General features: G+C 38.0%; 1 protein-coding gene across 24 annotated transcripts in view; it reads right to left on the bottom strand.

Moving 5' to 3' along the window:
* SUPT20H (SPT20 homolog, SAGA complex component) overlaps positions 1–20,549 on the bottom strand; it is a 49,744-nt gene extending 29,195 nt beyond the window's left edge. For 9 of the 24 annotated variants that reach the window (XM_023208834.2, XM_023208845.2, XM_023208841.2 and 6 more), the window contains exons 1-9: positions 20,393–20,529; positions 12,998–13,093; positions 10,100–10,135; positions 9,409–9,467; positions 9,066–9,132; positions 6,803–6,932; positions 5,638–5,741; positions 1,823–1,939; positions 1,654–1,707 (exon numbers count right to left, since the gene is read on the bottom strand). In XM_023208834.2, the coding sequence (XP_023064602.1) occupies positions 1,654–1,707; positions 1,823–1,939; positions 5,638–5,741; positions 6,803–6,932; positions 9,066–9,132; positions 9,409–9,467; positions 10,100–10,135; positions 12,998–13,000 (570 nt within the window). In that variant the 5' untranslated portion in view covers positions 13,001–13,093; positions 20,393–20,529. Of the gene's footprint in view, positions 1–1,653; positions 1,708–1,822; positions 1,940–5,637; positions 5,742–6,802; positions 6,933–9,065; positions 9,133–9,408; positions 9,468–10,099; positions 10,136–12,997; positions 13,097–20,019; positions 20,139–20,375 lie in introns of those variants that run through there. The other 15 variants (XM_023208837.2, XM_023208850.2, XM_023208855.2 and 12 more) reach the window with 12 other exon arrangements.
* Between the last annotated feature and the right edge of the window lie 4,498 nt (positions 20,550–25,047).

Here is a 25,047-nt window from a genome sequence, read left to right as displayed (position 1 = left end):
GCTCAAGTGATCCTCCCACCTCAGCCTCCTGAGTAGCTGGGACTATAAGCTGTTATAATATGTCTGAACAGAACCTAGTTTGAAACACTAAGAAAGATAAGACATCAGTTTGAAAACAGCCTCTACTAGAGCAACATGAATCCTGCTAAAACTGAAGCAAGAACAAACATCAAATTGATGGTGAAGCCTGAATGGAAGAATCGTGAAATCACTGACACTTTTTGAAAAGTTTATGGGAAGAATGCCTCAAAGAAAGCAGCAGTTTAAAAATGGGTAACTTGTTTTAAGAATGGACAAGACTATGTTGAAGATGAAGCCTGCAGCAGCAGATCATCCACATCAATTTATGAGGAAAAAATTCATTTCGTTTGTAACCTAATTGAAGAGGACCAATGATTAACAGCGGAAACAAAAGCCAACACTATAGGCATCTCAACTAGTTCAGCTTGAACAATTTTGACAGAAAAATAAAGTTGAGTAAACTTTCCACTCGATGGGTGCCAAAACCACTGCATCCAGATCAGCTGAAAAAGCAGAGTTTTCAATGGAAATGTTCAACAAGTAGGACCAAGATACTAAAGCATTCTTTCCAGTATAATACTGAAGATAATAAAGCACAATTAAGGCAATGGCTACCAAGAGGCAGAAGTGGTTCAGTCAAAGCAAAAGCAGACAGGTGAAGAGCAAAGATCATGGAAACAGTTTTCTGGGATGCTCAAGACATTTTGCTTATTGACTTTCTGTAGGAACAAAGAATGATAACGTGCTTATTATGAGTGTTTTGGGAAAGTTAGCCAAAGCTTCAGCAGAAAAATGCCTGGGAAAGCTTCACCAGAGTCGTTCTGCACCACAATGCCTCTGCTCATTCCTCTCATCAAAAAAGAGATATTTTGTAAGAGTTTTGATGGGAAACCATTAGGCATCCACCTTACAGTCCAGATTTGGCTCTTTCTGACTTCTTGTTTCCTAATCTTAAAAAAAAAAAAAGTTTAAAAAGTACCCATTTTTCTTCAGTTAATAATGTAAAACTGATTGCATTGATATGGTTCAGTTCCCAGGACCCTCACTTCTTTAGGGGTAGACTAAATAAATTGTTGGTATCATTTACAAGCGTCTTGAACTTAATGGAGCTTATACTGAGAAGAAAAGTTTATATTTTTTATCTTTTAATCCCAGTTTTCCACAAACTTTCTGAAGTCCCCTCATATATCACTGAGCCAGAACTGGAAGGTTAACTGGTTATTCTCAGGGGTAAGAGAGTTTCTCTCATTTCAAGGCAACCAGTATAAATGGCAAAGAAAGATAGGTTAGGCTGGGTTAGAAACTTGAATTATTTAAAAAAAAAAAAATATCTATTTGTAGTCAAGGTAAAAACATTTTTCTTCTATTTGAGAGGAGATAAAGAACTAAGTTTTATCTCATCGAGCATATTAGGCCAGCTTCACCCTAAAATGATCTTAGGCAACTTGAGGGATTACTACATGTATAAAGAGACCCTTAACTTCCAGATCTCATAAAAGAATACCAGCTTTTCACATAAAGCATTAAACTTAATTACTGAATAAAAATAAGCAGAAAATCACTTTTGCTTAATGATAAGTTTTTTTCATCCTGTATTTTGCCTGTTTGAGATTAAAAAACAAAACAACTAACCTGGGTCCATTTATGGTTATCACTTGTTATTGAATGTACATCACAAATTAAAGTCTAGAAGAAATAAACATTTAAAAAACTCATTAATCTATGCACAAACATATGAAGACATTTCGATAAATGAAACTCCCAACTAAAATCTAAAATAGTGTATCTTAAACATCCTTACCTGCATTGTTGGACGTAAGAGAATGTGCCGACTTTGGTAACCAGGAGATTTCATGTTACTGGACTGCCTGTAGTCACGTATTTCTGCTATGACACATCCGCAATGAAAAATATTAACCTGTTTGGGTAAAAATATGTAAATGTCATTTTTTTTCCAAAAGTCTAAATAAGTAGTTTATATCAAACATTTCGCATCCTTTACATTCATGCAACATTTCTGGCCACTCATGTGTGCACTCTTCAGTAGATTTCCTTGGTAGATTTAACACTGTGTAAACCTTTTCAGAGGAAGTATTTTATATTCATCACTATGATACAAGAAGCAATTTAAAACTATTTAACAGTTTCTAATTATAGATTGACTTTGGCATCTACCAAGTCAACTGACTTTTGGCATTTACATACTATTATGTTATAGATCCTTGGAACTGTTCTTGATCCTTGGAACAGTGAGCTGTTCTTCTGCAGCTCACTGGCTTACTGTTAAATTTTGCTAACTTTGCCATTACTATAAAGTTTATCATTGTTATAAATTGCCAATCAACCTTGCCAGTGTTTCAGCTTCTAGATACAACTTCTATATTTGCTCTGCTAAAATTTTCAGAAATAAAATCTTTGCCCTTAGCCTTTATTAATAAGAGGGAAGCTAAACATAAAATTCAAATGAAAAATAGTTTTTCAGGCTGGGCATGGTAGCTCATGCCTGTAATCCCAGCACTTTGGGAGGCCAAGGTGGGTGGATCACAAGGTCAGGAGATAGAGACCATCCTGGCTAACATGGTGAAACCCCATCTCTACTAAAAATACAAACAAATTAGCCGGGTGTCGTGGCGAGAGCCTGTAGTCCCAGCTACTCGGGAGGCTGAGGCAGGAGAATGGTGTGAACCCGGGAGGTGGAGCTTGCAGTGAGCCAAGATTGGGCCACTGTACTCCAGCCTGAGTGACAGAGCGAGACTCGGAAAAAAAAAAAAGGAAAAATAGTTTTTCAGTCCTTTCTATGCCCAAATGTAAGAACTGTTATCACTGAAGTCTTTCTAGTTATGACTTGCCACAGTCACTCATAGTATGTTTTTCAACCATTCAAAACTTTTAGCGGGTACTGTGGTCTCCATGTTATGTCATTCTTATTGTCATTCTTTTTAATAAGTATTTACTGAGCAACTACAATGCATACTATGTGCTAGGCACTATCCAGGTACAGCTTCACAGATACGGTAGTCAGACATTTGCACTCAGTTGTGGGAAGACAGGCAATAAACATGTAAACAGAACAAAATAATTTTAGATAGTGATGAATTCTATAAAGGAAATCAAATAGGGAAGGGTCAATCTGGATTGCATGTGCAGATAAAAACCTTAGGTTTTACTTAAGATCTGAATCACAAGAAAAGGCCAGATACATTAGGGACAGATCATTCCAGACAGAGGGAATAACACATGAGAAGTTCTTACTGTAGGAACAAGCTTGGAGTGTTTTATTGTGGAAATGAAACAAGGATGGATGGAATGTAGTGAGTGAGGATGACATTTAGAAGATGAAGACAGGCCGGGCGCAGTGGCTCAAGCCTGTAATCCCAGCACTTTGGGAGGCCGAGACGGGTGGGTCACGAGGTCAGGAGATCGAGACCATCCTGGCTAACACGGTGAAACCCCATCTCTACTAAAAAATACAAAAAAGCTAGCTGGGCAAGGTGGCGGGCGCCTGTAGTCCCAGCTACTCGGGAGGCTGAGGCAGGAGAATGGCATAAACCCAGGAGGCGGAGCTTGCAGTGAGCCGAGATCTGGCCACTGCACTCCAGCCTGGGCGACAGAGCAAGACTCCGTCTCAAAAAAAAAAAAAAAAAAGATGAAGACAAACAGGAAAGCAAGGGTTTTGTTCAGAGCACTGAGCACAACCATGTATCTTAAAGAGAGAGCTGGCATTTGCTGATGGACTGAATGTGGAAGGTGAGGATAGGGTCATCTGTTAGACTGGTGATAAAACTGGTTTGGGAGGTAAAATAAAGTTCTGTTTTTGTCATGTTAAATTTGAGGAACCTATTATATATCCATCTAAGTTAGGAGCTTGGTGGAATGGCCATGGTGAGGCATATAGGCAATAGAGTAAGTAACATCTTAAAAACACATGAAACTGGCTGAAATCATTCAGGGAGAATATTACTAAAGAAAAACAGAGGGCCAAGGACTGAACCTGAAAACACACACGTTTATGGATGGAAAAGGGATCATAGTAAAAAAGACCAAAGGATTACAGAAGGCAGAGGAAAACCAGGAAAATGATGTCTCAGAAGTCAACAGAAAGGCATTTCAAGTAGGACGCAGTTATATCCACTGATCTTTGCTAAGAGGCCAATTAAGAACAGAAAAGTGACCAATTATTCAGTATATGGAGATCATTGATAACTTTGACAAATGCAACCTCTGCAGAATGACGTCATGATGCCAAATGAGATGGGCGGTGGAAAGAATGGGATGTGCAAAAAAGGAAATGACTATAAATTCTTTGAGTAGCATTGCTGTCAAGAGTAACAAGAGCAGTAGCTGGAGAAGGGAGGATTTTTTTTTTTAATTTGAGACATACAGGTTAAGTATCCCTTATCTGAAGTGCTTCAGACCAGAAGCATTTTGGAGCTGGAAATATTTGCATTATACTTAGGTTAAGCAGCCCTAATTAAAAAACGTGAAATCTGAAATGTTCCAATTAGCATTTCTTTTAAGTGTCATGTCAGTGCTCAGATTTTGGAACACTGTGGACTTCATATTTTCAGATTTGAGATACTCAACCTCTAACACAGTATGCTTGCATTCTGCATTTAGTAGAGAAAGAGAAACAGAAAAAAAAAGAGAGGTTATAATTTTAAGTCCTTGAGAAGGAAGGGGAGGATCCAGAAAACAAGTGGAGGGGACCTATAAACAGTACACATCAACTATTTTAACAGGAAGGCAGGCAGATATGAAGAGAGAGGTAGGGATGCTAGTTGACTGGTGCTAGGAAGAAACGAGAGCTCTCATGTGATGTCTTCTTTTTCCTCAGTAGAGTACACAGCATGGCTGGTGTTAAGGCAATAAGAAGGAAGTAGAACAGGGCAAGGGAGTGCTTATCTAGGCAAGCTATGAAGAGAAGTACAGACGTGAAGAGAAGTACAGATGTAGAGAGAAGTACAGATGTAAAGGCCAGTTTCTGGCCCCCAAGTGAAAAACTTCATAAATATTCAAAGTGGTTTCTTTCATAATTTCTTAATTGTAACTATATGGAAATTTCCAGTTGATGAGCTAATTGTTCTAACTATTTTAGAAGAACTACGTCTATACATTTCAGTATACCCTGAAGGTTAAAGATCACACAACAAATCCATTTCCAGATAGCTATACATGTCTCATTTCATCTTCTATTATTATTAGTTTTAGAGACAGGGTCTTGCTCTATCGCCCATGCTGGAGTGCAGTGGTGCAATCACTGTAATTCTGGTTTACCTCTTCCTTCTCTAATCCTTCCTTCTCTAGTCCTGCAGTGGTACAGGAGGATCACTTGAGCCCAGGGGTTTGAGACTGTAGTGAGCTCAAACTCCTGGGCTCAAGTGATCCTCCTGTCTTAGCCTCCCAAAGTGCTGGAATTATAGGCATGAGCCACCAAAGCCCAGCCTCATTTCATGTTTAAAGGCTGTTGGGAACAGTGATAGAAATTAAACATCACCTGTCACAAAACATCATATAGTCATTTATATACATACATGTATACATACATATAAATGTGACATATATATATCATATACATATAACAAATATAAAGACATTTTAAAGACAAAAATTTTGTACCTGAGATTTTTCTAGGAGATCGACCAAAATAGGAGGTAATTCTTCTGCATCCAAATATTCAAGCAACTCTCCTTCTTCATAGGGCAGTCGAATGGTCTCAGAATCTTAATTTGAAACATAAAGTTTGAAAATGATGATGCTCACTGAAAGCTTAGCTGTATAATTCAAATGGCTTTTCAAAAAAATGTCTATAATAAAACCAAAAGGCATTTCAACAAAGCGAGGATTGAAAAAAAAAAACAAAACCAAAAGTCCCTCCTAATGTCCTTCTTTATTTAAGCGGGGGAAAAAACCTAACACATTGTGAAAAAACATCTGGCATAACATCACAATCTGAATCACAGCCCAAAGCAAAATAACTAGAATATGATAAAATTCCAATGTCAAAGTAACTGAAAGTTCACTGAAGACCAATTAATCTAATCTGGAAATCAGAGGACAATTTGGTGCGTTATCTGAAAAGTGGTCACTTTTAGAACAAAATTCTCTTGGTGTTACACTTTACAACTAATTATCAACACACACACAAACTTCTAGCTATGAGAGCTCCTTGTAGAACTCACATTATCATCATTATTAAATTTTTTATCTCTTTAACGAAACTGAAGAGTATTTATATTTTTAAATTATGTTCATACTCACCATTAACAGAAATGCTCATATTCAATATTAATAGAAATATTTTTATTATGTGAAAATTACTCAAAAGGCAGCAAGTCTGCTTAATTTTGAAGATTTCAGACTCATATTCAAACTGCAGGATTACCTACCTTTAAACACGGTATACTATCTTAAAATATAAATAGCAATAGAATGAAAGGAAATTCTATTTTAATTATCTGTAAGTTATGTTTCTATAATTTTCCTTTTTTTTTTTAACCTTTCCTTTGATTCTGAGATGCTTTTATAATTGGACTTCAAAGACATATCAATTAGAATACTTCTAAAATGCACACTCAGGAAAGATAACCATAAGAGAAATAATTTCTAATATTCTACCAAAACATATCATAGGAAGAAAATGGGGATCAAAATCTGTTTTTATCACTAAGTCATCACTATCTGAAGGACAAATGCTTTAGCAGGTTAAAAAACTACTTTAAAAAAACAGCACATCCTGCCTGGCAAAAGTATTTTGTGGCAGCTGTGCTCTGGAGGGTCTTACCTGATCCGTTTTTTCCCCTGAGCATCAGAGAATATCCCTCATTTCCTGGGTACAGATTGACCACTAAACATGACAAAGTCTCTTGCATAACAAGCTTCTCTAACAAGTTCACATTTCTTCTTAATTTCTGCTTTAAAAAGAGGCAGAGCTCATTAAAATAATCCAGTATAACCTTAATAAATAATGCTATGATTTAACAAAATCAGGCTTGAAGTAACCTTTTGGTGCTCCTTCCGCATTATGATTCTGAATAAACGAAGAAGGCTCACAAAACTATAGCCACTACATATGGGACAGCTATGTAAACTCAATTTTTATCTACTACTATGTTTCAAGCAAATTAATTCATATTTTAAAAACTGGTGACCTCCAAGACAATAAAAGCACTTAAATATAAAACACTTTTGAATACTTAATAAAAATATTTAAATAAGTAGAATATAAAATCATTAAATGCAAATATATAAAACACAGAAGTATATAGTTTCCATTAAGTATAAGTCTAATCTAAAGAATATGGAGCATTCTCTTTGGTTGTATCTAAGAAGTGCACATTTCTTAAATATTTCATAGGCTAAATAAGATACAAACAAGTTCAACAGCTCTAAGCTGAAATGTTGAACCTAAAAATATCTAATTGGTAAGACGAAGTAAGCAATTTGGACATATTCTGTAAATCCAATTCAACAGCACCTTAAAAACCACAACAAAGTCCATGATTTTAAAAATGCGTATGATTTAAAATAAAACCTACTTACAGATTTAACAAATCATGTCATCAAATCTCATTTAGCAAAGATAACAGTAAATAGAATATTTTTTCAGAATCTCAAAAAAAAACAAAATGTCTTGAATATCTTATAGTTAGTAAATATATATTAAACATGTATCATACACACATACAGAGAGAAGTGATAAATTCTTAATCTTTCATCACCATAGAATGAAAACACTAAATAATCTGAAACTTTTTTAAAAAGGCAAACAACTTTTAACCACTTTGAAGTTAAACTCGTGAAGAGAGACTAAAAATGTTAGTCTTTTCAGTGTAGCGAAACCCCTCATAATTTGACTTAAGACAGAATTAGATGAATTTTTATAGTATGTGTACCTCTTCAACAAAACAAATTAGCTACCACGGAGTTGATCCCATATAGACTAGAGGTTACAAATTTTCTTTCTTAATGGGTCAGATAGTATTTTATGCTTGTGGGCCAAATAGTTTGTGCTGCAACACTCAATTTGTCTTTGTACCTGTAAGCCAGCCCTAGACAATATACAAACCAACAGGTGTGATGGGTTCCAATAAAAATTCATTTATAAAAACATGTAGTAGGCACATTTAGCTGGTGGAGAGCAGCTTGCCAATTCCAATTTAGAATCTTCATATATGCGGCTCTCTTATTTTAGTTCTGTCACTGAGGTGATGAATATGTACATTCTATTCTTTGTAGTGATGATTTCATGGGTGTTTCTATCTACAATGCACATGTCAAAACTTAAAAAATATATACTTTAAACATGTAGAATTTATTGTATGTCACGTATATATCAGTAAAACTTATGAAAAACATACTGTAAGATTTATAAGTTTAAAAATAATTTTTTTCCTAATATGAAGATTTTAAAGTTAGACACTACTGGAATTCCACTGTTTCTGTGTTTCTGGCCTGAATAGTAAAAGTGTATTCATTTTTAAAGACAGACAACAAAAGCTCACAGAGACCTTTAAGGCTCTTCCAACCCGAGGGCTCAAAGACATTAATAAATCAACTTCTGTTACATTTCTACTACCCACATCTTTTGCTACATAAAAATGAATTACGTTAAATTGGCCATGAACTCGTTTTATGAGCAAGCTCACTTTTTATCACTGTACTTGAATTTCATACATGCTCTGTAATAGCTCTGGCTTTCCAGTTCAAATCATCATGAGAAAACAGGTTACTGCTATAAATTTATAAATCACTTCTCAAGAGGAAGAAGAAGCAAAAGATAATATATATTGTGTCTTTGCTCATGACCTCCTAGTGAGACAGTCTGTTATTTAATATAACTGTTCCTTCACTCCTACCTCAGCAGGTGATCTCTGCCTGGGGCCACATTAGCCAGAGCTCTGGGTCAGCTGCAGAACTGACTAGTATCTGGCTAAAAAAGATGTTAGTTCACTCACACACACAAAAATAATACTCCAAATGTAACTCCTCCAAATTACTCTCTTCTACATTTCAAAAGCTACAACACAATAAAAATGTATACTTACCTTAACCTCAGGTTCTTTTTCACATTCTTCAATATACAAGTCATAAAGTTTTTGAAATACAGACTTTCTAAAAAAATTTAATGAAACAAATATACAAAATGTTAATATAGTAATCATCATGACATGAATGTTATTTAATTTTTTCCTAAATTTTAACATTTTTTCCTCAATTTCCCAAAAAATGGGGTGGAGCTGAATATAGCAGCTAACATTAACTTAGAAATTCCTAATACATGCAAAGAACCTATAAAATTTCTAGTTCAGTGCCTACTAGGAATGCAATAAAAGGTGGCCATCATCATATTTCAAGGAATCTAAGATGTTACCAATTAATTATTCATACCTTCCACTTGATAGGTATTTCCTTTTAGGAGGTCTCTGTCGGGCACTTTCAATGACATACTAAAAAACAAAAGTTTATGAGAATAGCTAGCCTTTTGCTTTTGACTACGAACAACTGTACTGAGTATATCTAAAACATAAGTAAGGCTAAAAAGGCTATTCAGTCACTTAAGTCTCTGAATTACATCTTGTAGGAAAAACTACTTAACATATAAAGATTAAGTTTCAAACAAATGAAATTTGAACTGCACAACAATTTAGCAAAGTATTTCATTGCCATAAGCAAAATCATAGTTTCACAACCATGACTTCACAGGTCAGAAATATTATCAATGTATTTTCTGGTTGTTCAAAATATGCTTAATGTATGAAAAATTGTATACTGTATACCTTAGCTATTTTTTCCTTTGGGTAATTAGAAAACTTGTCAAAACAGGAAAATACAATTTTGGAAATTCTATATGCTTGTTCAAGTAAGTTTTATTCCATAACATTATTATCTTGAGGATTCCAAGTAATAGGTAATCCAAATATCACCTGGTATTTTTATATATTTATAGCAAAATGATATGCATACTTGTCCTAAAATAATAATGTGCTCCTTTAAAAATCACATACAAAAATCTCTTAACACTGAGCTTTTGTCAGTTAAAGACAACACTATTTCAATATGTAACTTAGTCACACCTCACCTCTGCACGATCCAAAGCTAGTTCTAAAGCTTGTTGCTGTAAAAAGTAAATAGTATATTTGGCAACATTAGTTATTTCCACAAAAAAAATTTAATATACATTTAACATTTCTAATGTTTTCTAAAACAGGTCTAATATATTTTCCTTTATTTGTCTCCTCCACTCCACTCTATGATCAATATATACAACAAAGAAAAAATATGAGTCTTGGGCACCTGATTACTAACCACAAACTAAATAAGAATGCTAACATGGTCTCTCTGGTCAGTATTTGTGAGGTTAACATAGGGGAGGTTTGGATATGGCAGCTATCATCACTTCATAGACTTTTAATTTTTAAGAGCACCATTCAAAAAAATTTACTGGCCATAAAGTACACAATCAAAATGAATCAAAGGCTAAACTCTCCTAATTTGCTAAAAGTCTTGAAAATTGGGAGTGGGGTTGTAATGGCACTTAACATTAACTTAGAAAGTGCTAATATATTAATGCAAAAAACCTATTAACATCTCTAGCTCAGTGCCTAGAAAGAATGCAATAAATGATGGCTATCATTGCCATGTGTCAATGAATTTAAGATGCCACTGAAAGCATGCATCATTATTTTGCATAATATTAAGACAGAAAAAAAAAGCTATAAATTGTAAGATATTCGAGTATCAACTCATCAATTCAGTGATATTAAAATATAAAAGAAAATGAACCTCAGAATTGATGAAATATTTTACTGTTACTAAATGTAAAGTTTGAGATCTACTAGTAGATCCCTATCCACTCATTTCTTAAAGACGAGGAAAAAATATGGTGAAGCTATGCTATGTCTTCATTTGTAAAGCTTTCATTTCTAAAGACACATATGAATAAAAGCACTAGGTCCTAAACAAAATTAAACATGGCCAGGCATGCTGGCTCACGCCTGTAATCCCAGCACTTTGAGAGGTCGAGGCAGGAGGATCACCTGAGGTAAGGAGTTCAAGACCAGCCTGGCCAACATGGTAAAACCCCATCTCAACTAAAAATACAAAATTAGCCAGGCGTGGTGGCACACGCCTATAGTCCCAGCTACTCATGAGGCTGAGGAAGGAGAATCACTTGAACCCGGGAAGCAGAGGTTGCAGTGAGCCTAGATTGTGCTATTGTACTAGAGCCTGGGCAAAAAGAGCAAAACTCAAGTCTAAAAAAAAACCTAAATATACCACCAGTGGTTCTCTTTCTCGTTTTTTGTTTTATAGTATTTTTCATTCACAATGATAGTCATTTTTAAATTTTATTCAGAGGCACAGAACTTTCAGTTTTTATTTAAAAGGACTTAAATTCTTCTGTCTTATTTTGTAGATTCCAATACCTCAACCTACCAAATTGCATGTGGGTAAAGACTCCTACCACCCACCAAAGTCCCAGGAGGGCAAGGGGGAAAAACAAATACTGCCACCCTTTGGAAATCATGGGAACTTTTAAGTGACCACCTAGTCCTAAGGATGGATAATTTGTATAATTCCAAAAATAGTGGGCCTTCTTCCACTGTTCAATAAAAAAAAATCCATATTATCAAATATCTAAATATGATAAGTGAAGAAAGTCTGAAATCTGCCATTTTTTCAAAACATTCAGTTATAACAGATCTACACCAATTTGCTTTGTTAAAAAATCTTGGCCAGGCACTGTGACACATGCCTGTAATCCCAAAGCTTTGGGAAGCTGAGGTGGGAAACCAGGAATTCGAGACCAGCCTGGAGAATACAGTGAGATTCTGTCTCTCCCCCCCAAAAAAAAAAAAAAAAAAATCTTATAAAGAGCAGATTCCCAATGAAACTGGTTCCCAGGATTCAAGTTAAGATTCCTGAATCCCATTTTCCCTGATCCCATTTTCCACCATGAAAACATAATTCTGTACATATACACTTCACAAATACAGACGGTTCTTTTAAATTTTGCCCATAGAAGTTTAGAGTTTGTATCAAAAAATTATAATAAACACAATCAAATATATATAGTCTAGGACAATTTTAAACAGTCAACATCTCAAGTAAATATTTTGTCTTCTGAAATTAAAACTTCAAAGGGTCTAGAGAGACATGTCTACATACATAAATAAAAGCATCATTCATTCATTACCTCCTTCAAATACGTAAGAGGAAAATGATTAGGTACTATAGATGCAAAATACGAGGTGTGGTCAGAACCCCACTGTGATATTTCTACTTTTCTCTAATAGAGGAGGAGTAGACAGGCAAGAACCCAAGAGGATAAGGAAGATGAATGTTTTCTGAAGATTTGATGCAGAACAGGGGTTATCTAAATAAATAACATGGTGGTCAATGTTCATTTATTCTCTGTCAAATGCTGCTGCTTCTTTAAAACATTAAAAAGTGTTTTTCTCCCTTAGTCTGTCATTTCTTAATGGCAAAAGTTAAATGCCTACTCCTAAGTATGTTTAGTGACTCTAAGTCAGTGAACAGAAATGTGCCTTTTGAAGCTCAGCACTGATGCTGTCTGAAATACGTTATGTGCAGTTAGCAGGTTACATTTGTTTTTAAAGTTTAATAAAATCTAAAGAAAAGCTTTAAAATATGAGAAATCTATACTCCCCAAAACTGTTTGTATTTATACCCATCCTCCTTGCCAACGATTTGGAATATGGCAAAACAGATAGTAGTAAATATTTTTAATACTTCATAAACACAAGAACAGATAAAATGTGATAATTATAACACTGATTAGTGGGGAATATATTTTATAGAGAAGATTTTGCAATGTGATTGCCAAGTAATTTCCCAGTTGGGATAATGTGTACAGCTTACAAGAGTATTTCTGTATCTATAATACAAATATCTTTATGAAGATGAAGGAAGAGAACATTCTAAAACACAAATTTGAACATACTGAGCTGCAGCTTACCATTATGGCATAAAATAAGGGTCCAAAAGAAGAGATAACTTATGTACGCTGATGAAGTGGGGTGAACACCATGTCTTTAACATCAATCTTACAGTACTGAAAAGCAAAAACAATAAAACCCCAATATTAACATAAGGCTATTACGAGAAAAAAATGAGATTACACATTTAATAATTAACAAGGAAAATTACTTATTTTTTAAGACATATATATTTTTAAGACATTTTTTAATAATGTGTAAACAATAAAATTCATGTACTACAACCTATCCACTCACTGCAGAAAAGCAGTTTTAACTAGGTAGGGCAAAACACATTTGCAAGTTACAATTATTACTCCCTTTCTTCAAAAATATTTAACATCCCCAGAGAGAAAAAAAAAAAACATTTAAAAAAATCTCTTCTCTGGCCGGGCGTGGTGGCTCAAGCCTGTAATTCTAGCACTTTGGGAGGCCGAGACGGGCGGATCACGAGGTCAGGAGATCGAGACCATCCTGGCTAACACGGTGAAACCCCGTCTCTACTAAAAATACAAAAACTAGCTGGGCGAGGTGGTGGCGTCTGTAGTCCCAGCTACTCGGGAGGCTGAGGCAGGAGAACGGCGTAAACCCGAGAGGAGGAGCTTGCAGTGAGCTGAGATCCGGCCACTGCACTCCAGCCTGGGCAACAGAGCGACACTCAGTCTCAAAAAAAAAAAAAAAAAAAATCTCTTCTCTACCACCATTGTTGCTGTTCTCATTTTCCCTCTGAATTATTTTAATAGCCTGCCCACTGGGCTTGTTCACTATACAGCTGACTACAAATCACAGATATAATCATGTCTGCTGATAAAAAATCCTTACTAATAAAAGAGGACACAAACAAATAGAAAAAATAACTCCATGCTCATGGATAGGAAGAATCAATACTGTGAAAATGGCCATATTGCCCTAAGTGCTTATAGATTCAAAGCTATTACTATTAAGCTACCATTAACTTTCTTCACAAAACTGGAAAATACTACTTTAAATTTCATATGGAACCAAAAAAGAGCCTGTATTGCCAAGACAATCCTCAGCAAAAAGAACAAAACTGGAGGCATCACGCTGTCTGACTTCAAACTATACTACAAGGCTACAGTAACCAAAACAGCATGCTACTGGTACCAAAACAGATATATAGACCAATGGAACAGAACAGAGGCCTCAGAAATAACACCACACATCTACAACCATCTAATCTTCAACAAACCTGACAAAAACAAGCAATGGGGAGAGGATTCCCTATTTAATAAACGGCGCTGGGAAAACCAGCTAGCCATACACAGAAAACAGAAATTGGACCCCTTCCTTACATCTTATACAAAAATTAACTCAAGATGGATTAAAGACTTAAACATAAAACCTAAAACCATAAAAACCCTAGAAGAAAACCTAGGGAATACCATTCAGGACATAGGCATGGGCAAAGACTTCATGACTAAAACACCAAAAGCAACTGCAACAAAAGCCAAAATTGACAAATGGGATCTAATTAAACTAAAGAGCTTCTGCTCAGCAAAAGAAGCTATCATCAGAGTGGCAGAACATTTTTGCAATCTACCCTTCTGACAAAGGTCTAATACCCAGAATCTATAAGCAACTTAGAAGAAAAAAACAACCCCATCAAAAAGTGGGTGAAGGATATGAACAGACACTTCTCAAAAGACATTTATGAGGCCAAACATATGAAAAAAAGCTCATTATCACTGGTCATTAGAAAAATGCAAATCAAAACCACAATGAAATACCATCTCACGCCAGTTAGAATGGCGATCATTAAAAAGTCTAGAAACAACAGATGCTGGTGAGGTTGTGGAGAAATGGGAATACTTTTACACTGTTGGTGGGAGTGTAAATTAGTTCAGTCATTGTGGAAGATGGTGTGGCGATGCCTCAAGGATCTAGAACCAGAAATACCGTTTGACCCAGCTATTTCATTACTGGGTATACACCCAAAGGATTATAAATCATTCTACTATAAAGACACATGCACACGTAACATATGTTTACTGGAGCACTATTTACAATAATGAAGACTTGAAACCAACCCAAATGGCCACCAGTGATAGACTGGATAAAGAAAGGGTGGCACATACACACTATGGAATACTACGCAGTCTTAAAAAAGAATGAATTCATGTCCTTTGCAGGGACATGAATGATTCTGGAAACCACCATCCTCAACAAACTAACACAGGAACAGAAAACCAAACAGCACATGCTCTCACTCCTAAGTGGGAGTTGAACAATGAGAACACATGGACACAGGGAGGAGAACATCACACACTGGGGCCTGTTGGGGGCAAGGGGAGGGAGAGCATTAGGACAAATACCTAACACATGCGGCTCTTAAAACCTAGATGACTGGTTGATAGGTGCAGCAAACCACCATGGCACATCTATATGTATGTAACAAACCTGCATGTTCAGCGCATGTATCCCATAAATTAAACTAAAATAACAATAATAAAAAGACACATTATCTCACATGTTTGATACAAAAAACAAAAGCAAAACCAAACCTCACTCCGTGGGTACATGTTTTTAATATTCGGTGGAAAGAGAAGGGAATTTATAAACCCTTTCTGCTAAATACTAAAATATGATGGTTTTTACCAGGGCACAGCCCTTGTTTGTTTTTTAGATGCAAAAGAATCAGCTGCTTTTTCCATTTCTACTTGAAAAAATAACTGCTAAGCAAATTATAGATATTCAAACAAGTATTTCGTGCTTGCTTAAAAATAATAAAATAAGTCCATCACTTCAAGAAAAACAACTTCCCATGTTAAATGGTGCTGGCAAAACTGGCTAATAATAAAATTTGGACCCATAAGGTTATAATTTCAAGGGACTTTTATGTGACTGCTATTGTTCAAAGGCTTTTTCTAACGAAATTGCTGGTGACACTGACAAATCAATTTTTTGATATTGTTTAATGAAATGTATTGACATTTAAAAGATCTTTGTAACTCTCACAACTTGATTTTGCAAATAACCAATGAATGAGGTTTCAAAATTATGCATGGATAAAGACTGATTCAAAGTTGCAGAGAGACCAATGGATTTCAAACTAACAGAATATAAAGTTCACTGATATAATTTCAAGTTCAGATTACAACTTAACTTTGAAAAACAACAATGTTTTGAGCCGGGCGCGGTGGCTCAAGCCTGTAATCCCAGCACTTTGGGAGGCCGAGATGGACGGATCACGAGGTCAGGAGATCGAGACCATCCTGGCTAACACGGTGAAACCCCGTCTCTACTAAAAAATACAAAAAACTAGCCGGGCGATTTGGCGGGTGCCTGTAGTCCCAGCTACTCGGGAGGCTGAGGCAGGAGAATGGCGTAAACCTAGGAGGCGTAGCTTGCAGTGAGCTGAGATCCGGCCACTGCACTCCAGCCTGGGCGGCAGAGTGAGAATCCGTCTCAAAAAAAAAAAAGAGTTTTGTGCAGTGTCAAAAATAAGGTACACACTTACCTAAAATGATTATTAAAATTCTGATGTCTTCCACTTAAAAAAATTAAAATAAAATCAAATCTCATGGATGCTTAACAGAAACATAAATCTCTATAAACGAAAAGAGTTAAAATTGGCACTTAGTAGATGGTATTTTCGGCTATTTACTGTGTATTGCATTAAGAGAAGCAGGAAAGAAAGAATTCATCAGATAAAATATTACATGTTTTAGGAGTAGTCCCATAATGCTAATTTTTCAGTCAGAAAAATATTTCCAAATCTCTCAAAGACATTTTTAAAAAATTTATACTATGTGTGAATTTTTTTGCATTTAAGAGTAACTTTAATTTTTTTATGACAACTCAGAGATTTAAGAACATGAGAGCTAAGACAACTCAACATGACTTCTGAGATCTAATCTCAAGAAATGCGTGTATTTTTTTATAACTTTTTTAAAAATCTGCATTTTGCTATGAGATAATTGTACATTCACATGTAGTTGTAATTAATAATATTTATGTACTCTTTACCCACTTTTCCTCAAAAGTAACATCTTGCAAAGGTGTTGTAAAAGCAGTAATTTTGGCTGGGCGCAGTGGCTCGCACCTGTAATCCCAGCACTTTGGGAGGCTGAGGCAGGAGGATCACTTGAGGTCGGGAGTTCAAGACCAGCCTAACCAACATGGATAAACCCCGTTTCTACTAAAAATACAAAACTAGCCAGGCATGGTGGCGCATGCCTGTAATCCCAGCTACTCCGGAGGCTGAGGCAGGAGAATCGCTTGAACCTGGGAGTCGGAGGGTGTGGTGAGCCAAAATCGTGCCACTGCACTCCAGCCTGGAAGACAAAGCAAGACTCCCTATCAAAAAAAAAAAAAAAAAAAAAATTAGCCAGGCGTGGTGGCGCGTGCCTATAGTCCCAGCTACTCAGGAAGCTGAGGGAGGAGAATCGCTCCGGGGAGGCGCACGTTGCAGTGGGCCGAGATCGTGCGGCTACACTCTGGCCTGGATGAGAAAAAAATAAAATCCTCTTATAAATATCCTCCAAATGCCTCAGGATACATTTTCCAGATGCCAATTCCAATGCCACCAGTCCTTAAGCAACTATGCACTCTTGAAAACCTTCTTTCCAGTAACTACAAGAGTTCTCATCCTAGCTGCACAAAAGTAACTTGCGGAGCTTGAAACTGTGGGATGCCTGTGACCCACCCGCTTCAGACAGATTAAGTGGTCTAGAGTGAGGCACGGTCCCCATTTTTGGAGCTTTCCAGACAGGTCAAATGTGCTGCCAGGGTTAAAGCTCACTCTGCCTAGCACAGAGATGGTGCATAACATTTGCTCTGAGTTAAGACTGGGCATGGTCATTCACACCTGTAACCCTAGGACTTTGGGGGGCCCAGGTGGGAGGATCATCTGAGCTGAGGAATTTGAGACCAGTCTGGCCAACGTAGTGAGACCTTGTCACTACCAAGGCAAGAAAAAAAAATCAGTCCAACATGGTGGTACACGTCTGTAGTCCCAGCTACTCGGGAGGCTGAGGCAGGAGGATCACTTAAGCTTGGGAAAGAGGCTACAAGGAGCCATGATCACACCACTGTACTCCAGCCTGGGTAACAGAGCAAGACCCTGTCTCAAAAAATAAATAAATAAATAAATAAAAGTAAATAGAAAACATTTGCTCTGAGAGTGATGACAAATAAAAATTATTGTTAATCTATTCACCTAACTTCATGTAACCACTACTGGGTGTCTATACAGCTGAACTAAAGCACAACTTCTGATGACAGAAAACAAGATTTTCCAGGTAAAACAGCTTTGCTTTGATTTTTGGTGAACTCCAAAGCTTTTTGTGCCAAGTCATTAAAAGAAAAAAAAAAAAAAAAAAGGAAAGGGCCAGGTGGGGTGTGGCTCAGGCCAGTAATCCCAGCACTTTGGGAGGCGGAGGCTGCCTATGGCCTGAGCCCTGGAGCAGTAGTTCCGAACCTGCCTGAACAACATGGGCAAAGTGTCTCTACAAAAAAATACAGAAGGCCGAGCGCAGTGGCTCACGCCTATAATCCCAGCACTTTGGGAGGCCAAGGCAGGAGGATCGCTTCAGCCCAGGAGTTCGAGACTAGCCTGGACAACATGGCGAAACCCCGTCTCTACTAAACACACAAAAATCAGCCGGGTGTGGTCACGTGCACCTGTAATCCCAGCTACTCAGGAGGCTGAGGCAGGAGAATCGCTTGAACCTGAGAGATGGAAGCTGCAGTGAGCCAAGATCGCGCTACTGCACTCCAGCCTGGGAGACAGAGCGAGACTCCATCTCAAAAATAAATAAATAAATAAATAAATAAATAAATAAATAAATAAATAAAATAAAAAATAAATAAATAAATTTTGGCTAGGGCGGTAGTTCATGCCTGTAAGAGACAGAAACAGGTGGATCACTTGAGGTCAGGAATTCCAGACCAGCCTGACCAACAATGCTGAAACCCAGTCTCTACTAAAAAAATACAAAAGTAGCCGGGGCCTGTAATCCCAGCTACTCGGGAGGCTGAAGCAGGATAATCGCTCGAACCGGGAGGCAGAGGTTGCAGTGAGCCGGGATAGCGCCATTGCACTCCAGCCTGGGCAAGAAGAGTGAAACTCTGTCAGGCGGGGCGGGGGACTAAACAACTTTTAAAAATGGACTAAACTCCTAATACAACACAAACACAAGCGCCATACAACTGTAAATGATTTACAATCATTTACAATGAGTAAATTATTACTCCTACCCTTGAAGAGCTCATAGAAGTTGTTCTTTAAGTTGAATTTAGGTTAAGGTGAAAATTTTCTGACCACTGAATTTGAAGACGAAGATACGCTACGTACTTTCAGACAAAATGTGATGACTTTAAGATTTCTTGTCACTAAATTGGGGATGGGAGCTTACTAACTTTAAACTAAATCCTTCAGACAAAAACTAATAACTTCATATCTCTCACAAAGCAAACATTCTGGCTGTATGCAGTACTAGAATCTCCGAGAAAATTGTAATCATTATCATCTCCATTTTACAGAATAAGGCAATCAGAACAACTGACTTTCCTAACATCACAGACCTAGATCAGAATTCAGAACTCTCGACGTCCACTCTTCGGTCCCTTCCAATATCACAACCTGCAAACTAATCAAACCAGCACCTGTTTTTACACTTTTTTAAAAAAAGCAATGCATTTTAAAAAAGGATCCAATTATGCTCAGAAACGAATATGTATTTCTCAACTTGGGTCTAACTTTATAACATGGTGATCAACCCAAGTACACTGTACTCAACTCCGAAAATTTTGAGTCCTACTAGAGACTTTGATGAATTGCACTCCAGAAGACGCGGCCCCCACTACGCAGTGGTTAGGGGAGATGGCTTCCGGGGCAACTGTTCTCCAAGTTCATTTCTGAGCGCCGGGTAACCATGGCCAGTAATTAACCCAAATTCTAAACGTTACTATCAATTCTACTGATTTCCCTGATCGACCAGTCTTCCCACTGCAGGAGCTTCTGTCACAACTTAGGCTTTACCTGTAAAACCGTCATCTCCACAGAAGAGCGACTAGCCTTTATGCAATATGGACACCAAGAAAAACGCCTCCGAAGACGCCCAAGGCAAAATTCTTGCCAATGTCCGGAAATACCCGTATCTGGAACCCAAAAGTCAAACTAAAATTTAAAGTTCGGCTTAGCAACACCGCGAAAGGCGATGTACGCGGCGTCCGCCCGGAGGTTAGCTGCCTCAACCCCCGCCCCGGCCTGCCGGGACTCTGGGGACCCCGTCTTCCTCCAGCGGGCTCTGGGATGCGGCCCGCTCACCTCTGACCCTGGCCGGATCTCGCGCGCCTAAGCCACCGCGTTGCCAGTCGCTGGCCAGTCCCACCCACCTGCCGCCGCCGCCCACCTGTGCGGGTCGCCTTGCCGCTAGGCCCCAAGACGGCGCCGCCTGTTCGGCCGCAAAGCCCACCCGCCCCCTCGGCAGCTGCGTGCTGCACCGCCACCAACTGCCTGTTCCGGCCGCCGCACTTCCGACTGGCGGGCTGGGCCGGGGGGCGGGGAAGGCGGGCGGAAGGGGAGGAGCCGGGAGGGCGGGGCCGCGGCCAGGAGCCTGCATCGCAGCGTTTGGCGCAGGACCCCAGTGAGGCCAGCAGAGGCTCAGGTCTGGGCGGGAGGCGCGGCCCAGAAGCTCTGCTCAGGCCTGCAGTCCCAGTCCGCAAAGTGGGAGGGAGGGTGTAGATGTGAATTTGGGGAAAAGCGACCCTGTGGAATTTCTAGAGTGGAAGAAACGTAGAACTAGCTTTTCTCTTTGCTTAACACATCCAAATGGAAGAACAGCGACACCGTTACCTACATTTACTAGTCCAATGCGTACAACCTTCTGTAGTATATCAATTGCCAATGAGTTCAATGTTTTTTAAAAAAATCACCCCAGAGAAGGGTTCTAAAAATTCAGAAACCGCATTACCAGCCCACATTGTAAAGTCTGTTTTGTTTTGTTTGTTTTTCAGACAGTCTTGCTCTGTCACCCAGGCTGGAGTGGAGTGGTGAAATCTCAGGTAACTGCAACCTTGGCCTCCTGGGTTCAAGCGATTCCCGTGCCTCAGTCTCCGGAGTAGCTGGTATTATAGGGGTGCACCACCACACTCAGCTAATTTTTGTATTTTTAGTAGAGACTGTTTCACTATGTTGGGCAGGCTGGTCTTGAACACCTGATCTCAAGTGATCCACCCGCCTCGGCCTCCCAAAGTGCTGGGATTACAGGCGTGATCCAATTGTGCGCGGCCTGGGGTGAACCTTTTTAATGAGCATTTATTATTTGCTGTTCACAATGCCAAGTGTCATGATGAATGAAAATGCCTTGGAATTAGAGGTGGTGGTTGCACACATTTTAAATGTATTAAAGTACACCTCAAAATAAAATCCTAACACATTAAGTGGTTACTCCCATTCTTCCCTCTCTCAGCCCCTGGTAAATGCCAATCAGCTTTCAAACTGTGGTACCTAATATGGATATTTCATATAAATGGAATGTGTGACCTCTTGGTCTGTCTTCTTAGCATAATCTTTTGCAGGTTCACCTTGTACACGTTGTGGCATGTGTCAGTACTTCATTTCTCTTTATGGCTACTATTCCACTGTACCTAGATGCCACAGTTTTACCTGTCCATCCATTGATGGACATTTGGGTTGTTTCCACTTTCAGGCTATTGTGAAGAGTGATGATATGAACATTTGTATACAAGTATTTGCTCAAGTCCCTGTTTTCAATTCTTTTGGGTATAAACATAGTGGAACTTTTGGGTCATATAGTAATTATACGTGAAAATATTTGAGGAACCCATAAACAAATGTTTCTGCAGCAGCTGAACCATTTTACATACCAAGAGCATTGTTGGGGATTCCAATTTCTCCACATCCTCACTAACACCGTAATTTTCTATTCCTTTGACAGTAACCATCCCAAAGGGTATAAAGTGGTATTTTATTGTAGGTTTGATTTGCATTCCGTAATGGCTAGTTTTGTTGAGCATCTTTTCATGCACTTGTTGGCCATTTGTATATCTTCTTTGGAGAACTCTCTATTGAGGTCTTTCCACATTTTAAAATTGAGTTGTTTGTCTTTTTGTTGTTCAAGTTATATGTAGTTATATATTCTGGATATTAGACCCTTATGAGATATATCATTAGTGGATACTTTCTCCCATTCTGTAGGTTGTCTTTTCACTTTCTTGATAAGATCCTTTAGTGTACAAACTTTTTAATTTTGATGAGGTCTAATTTATCTATTTTGTTACTTGTGCTTTTGGTGTCATAACCAAGAATCCATTGTGCAAGCACACTAGCTTTCATGTCTCTTCTTATTAGTGTACTAATCACTTTGGATAAGGGCCCCACCTTTATGATCTTCTTAAACCTTAATTACCTCCTTATAGATCTTATCTCCAATACAGTGACATTGGGGTTTGGGGTTACACATATGAATTTTGTGGGGATATAATTTGGTCAACAGACTTCTGTACCCCTGCAATTCATGTCTTTATTGAATACAAAATACATTCATACCACCTCAACAGTCTCAAAAGCCTTAACTCATTCCAGCATCAACTCTAAAGTCTGAAGTCTAAAGTCTCTTCTAAATATCACCTAAAACAGATAAGGGTGAGACTTGAGATATGATTCATCCTGATGCAAATTTTTTCCCTATGAAACTGTAAAACCAGACAAATTATTTGCTTCCAAAATACAGTGGCAGAACAGGTATAGAATAGGCATTCAAAAAAAAAAAAAATAGGAGAAAGAAAGGAAAGAAAAGAAATAGGGAAAAAGGAAGGGAGGACAGGTCCCAAGCAAGTCCAAAAATCTAGCAAGGCAAATTCTAATAGATATTAAGGCTTGAGAATAATCCATTTTGATTCAGTGCCCTGCCTTCCAGACCTACTAGGGTGGTGGCCCTGCCTTCTGGACCCCAGGTGGATGCTGTACCTCTCCTCACACTCTGCCAGGCATGCTCTCCCAGGCAGAGTTTCATCCCAAAAGTTTTGCTAGGTAATGGCCTTGCTAACATCTGAATTGCTTTGAGGTCCATCTCCCCTTTTCTTAAAGAATAGTGCAAGTAAGGCCAGATATGGTTGCTCATGCCTGTAATCCCAACACTTTGGGAGGCCAAAGCGGGCAGATCACGAGGTCAGGAATTTGAGACCAGCCTAGACAACATAGTGAAACCCCATCTCTACTAAATACACAAAAATTAGCTTGACCTGGTGGTGCTCGCCTGTAATCCCAGCTACTTGGGAGGCTGAGGCAGGAGCATCACTTGAACCTGGGAGGTGGAAGTTGCAGTGAGCCAAGATCATGCCATTGCACTGCACTCCAGCCTGGGCAATGGAGTGAGACTCCATCTCAAAAAAAAAAAAAAAAAAAAAAAGAATCGTTGAAGTTAGCAGCTGGAAAGCTCTATTGTCCTGCCTGTAGAATCTAGGACATGTAAAAGCCTTCCATCATTTTTGTCTTGTGTGCATCTCCTTCATTTGAAACAGGCAGTGTTTCTGCTCATATAATCTCATCATTTATTTATCAAATGATAGTCTAACCATACCTTTGGTGTTCTCTTTAGAATATACTTTCTCATTTTAAGCAATATGACAGGGAGATAATTTTCCAGATATTTAAGTTTTGGTTCCTTTTTGCTTAACAATTTCTTCTTTCATTCATCTCTCTCCTCTTGCATTTTACTATAAGCATTGAGGAAGATCCAGGTCACACTTTCAGCATTTTGCTTACAAATCTCAGATAAATATTCAATTTTATCATTCATAAATTCTGTCTACTAGAAAACAAGTCAGCCAAGTTGTTTGCTACTTTATAACAAGGATTGCCTTTCTTCTGTCTTCCAGTGACCGATTCCTCACTTCCATCTGAGACCTCACAAGAATGGCCTTTAACAAACATATATTTACCAAAATTCTGTTCATGATTATGTTTTCTCTAAGAAGATGGAGGCTTTCTCTTCAACTGTATTTCTGAGTTCTTACCAGAATTGCCTTTAACATCCATATTTCTAGCATGGAAATCTAGGCTTTTTCTAGCATGCACCTCAGAATTCTTTTAGCCTCTACCCATTACCTAGTTCCAAAGCCACTTTCACATTTTTAGGTTTTATTAAAGCAACACCCAACTTCTTGTTAGCAAAATCTATCTTAGTTTGCTCAAGCCACTATAATAAAATACCATAAACTGAACGGCCTAAGCAACAGAAATTTATTTCTCACAGTTCTGGAGGCTGCGAAGTCCAAGGTCAAGGTGCTTGCCAATTTGGTTTCTGGTGAGGGCTCTTTTACTGGCGAGTCCATGGCCACCTTCTTTCTGCATTCTCATATGACAAAGGAAGGGGAGAAGGGAAGGGAAACAGACAGAGAAACACACATAGAGAGAAAAAGATCTGGTGGGTTTTTTTTTTTTTTTATAAAGATACTAATCTATAGGATCAGAATTGCACTCTTGTGATCCATTTAACCTCAGTTACCTTCTTATAGGTCCCATCTCCAAATACAGTGACATTGGGGGTTTGAGCTTCAATATATGAATTTTGAGGGGACATATTCAGTTCTTAGCAAATGCTATTATCAATGACAATTTTTTAAAAATTTTCCAGATTGCTCATTGCTTATGTATAGAAACACAATTGATTCTGGGGTATTGTCTTAGTCCATTTTCTGCTGCTGTAACAGAATACTACATACTGGGTAATATATAAAAAACAGAAATTTATTGACTCACAGTTCTGGATGCTGAAGAGTCTAAGATTGAAGGGCTGCCATCTGGTGAGAGCCTACTTGGTTTGTATGTTATCCCATGGTGGAAGGGCAAAGAGAGGGCTAGAGAGCAAGGGATCAAACTTGAAGCCTCAAGTCCTTTTACAATTGGCATTAATCTATTCATGAGAGTGGAGACCTCATGACCTAAACAACTTACATTAGGCTTACCACCCAACATTGTTGCATTATGGATTAAGTTTCTAGCTTGTCCTTTGGGGGAATATATTCAAATCATAGCAGGTGT

Source organism: Piliocolobus tephrosceles, chromosome X (genome assembly GCF_002776525.5).
Source record: "Piliocolobus tephrosceles isolate RC106 chromosome X, ASM277652v3, whole genome shotgun sequence".
NCBI lineage: Eukaryota > Metazoa > Chordata > Mammalia > Primates > Cercopithecidae > Piliocolobus > Piliocolobus tephrosceles.
The sequence above is the reverse complement of the archived record's forward strand: the minus strand, read 5'-3'. Positions and strand labels throughout refer to the sequence as shown.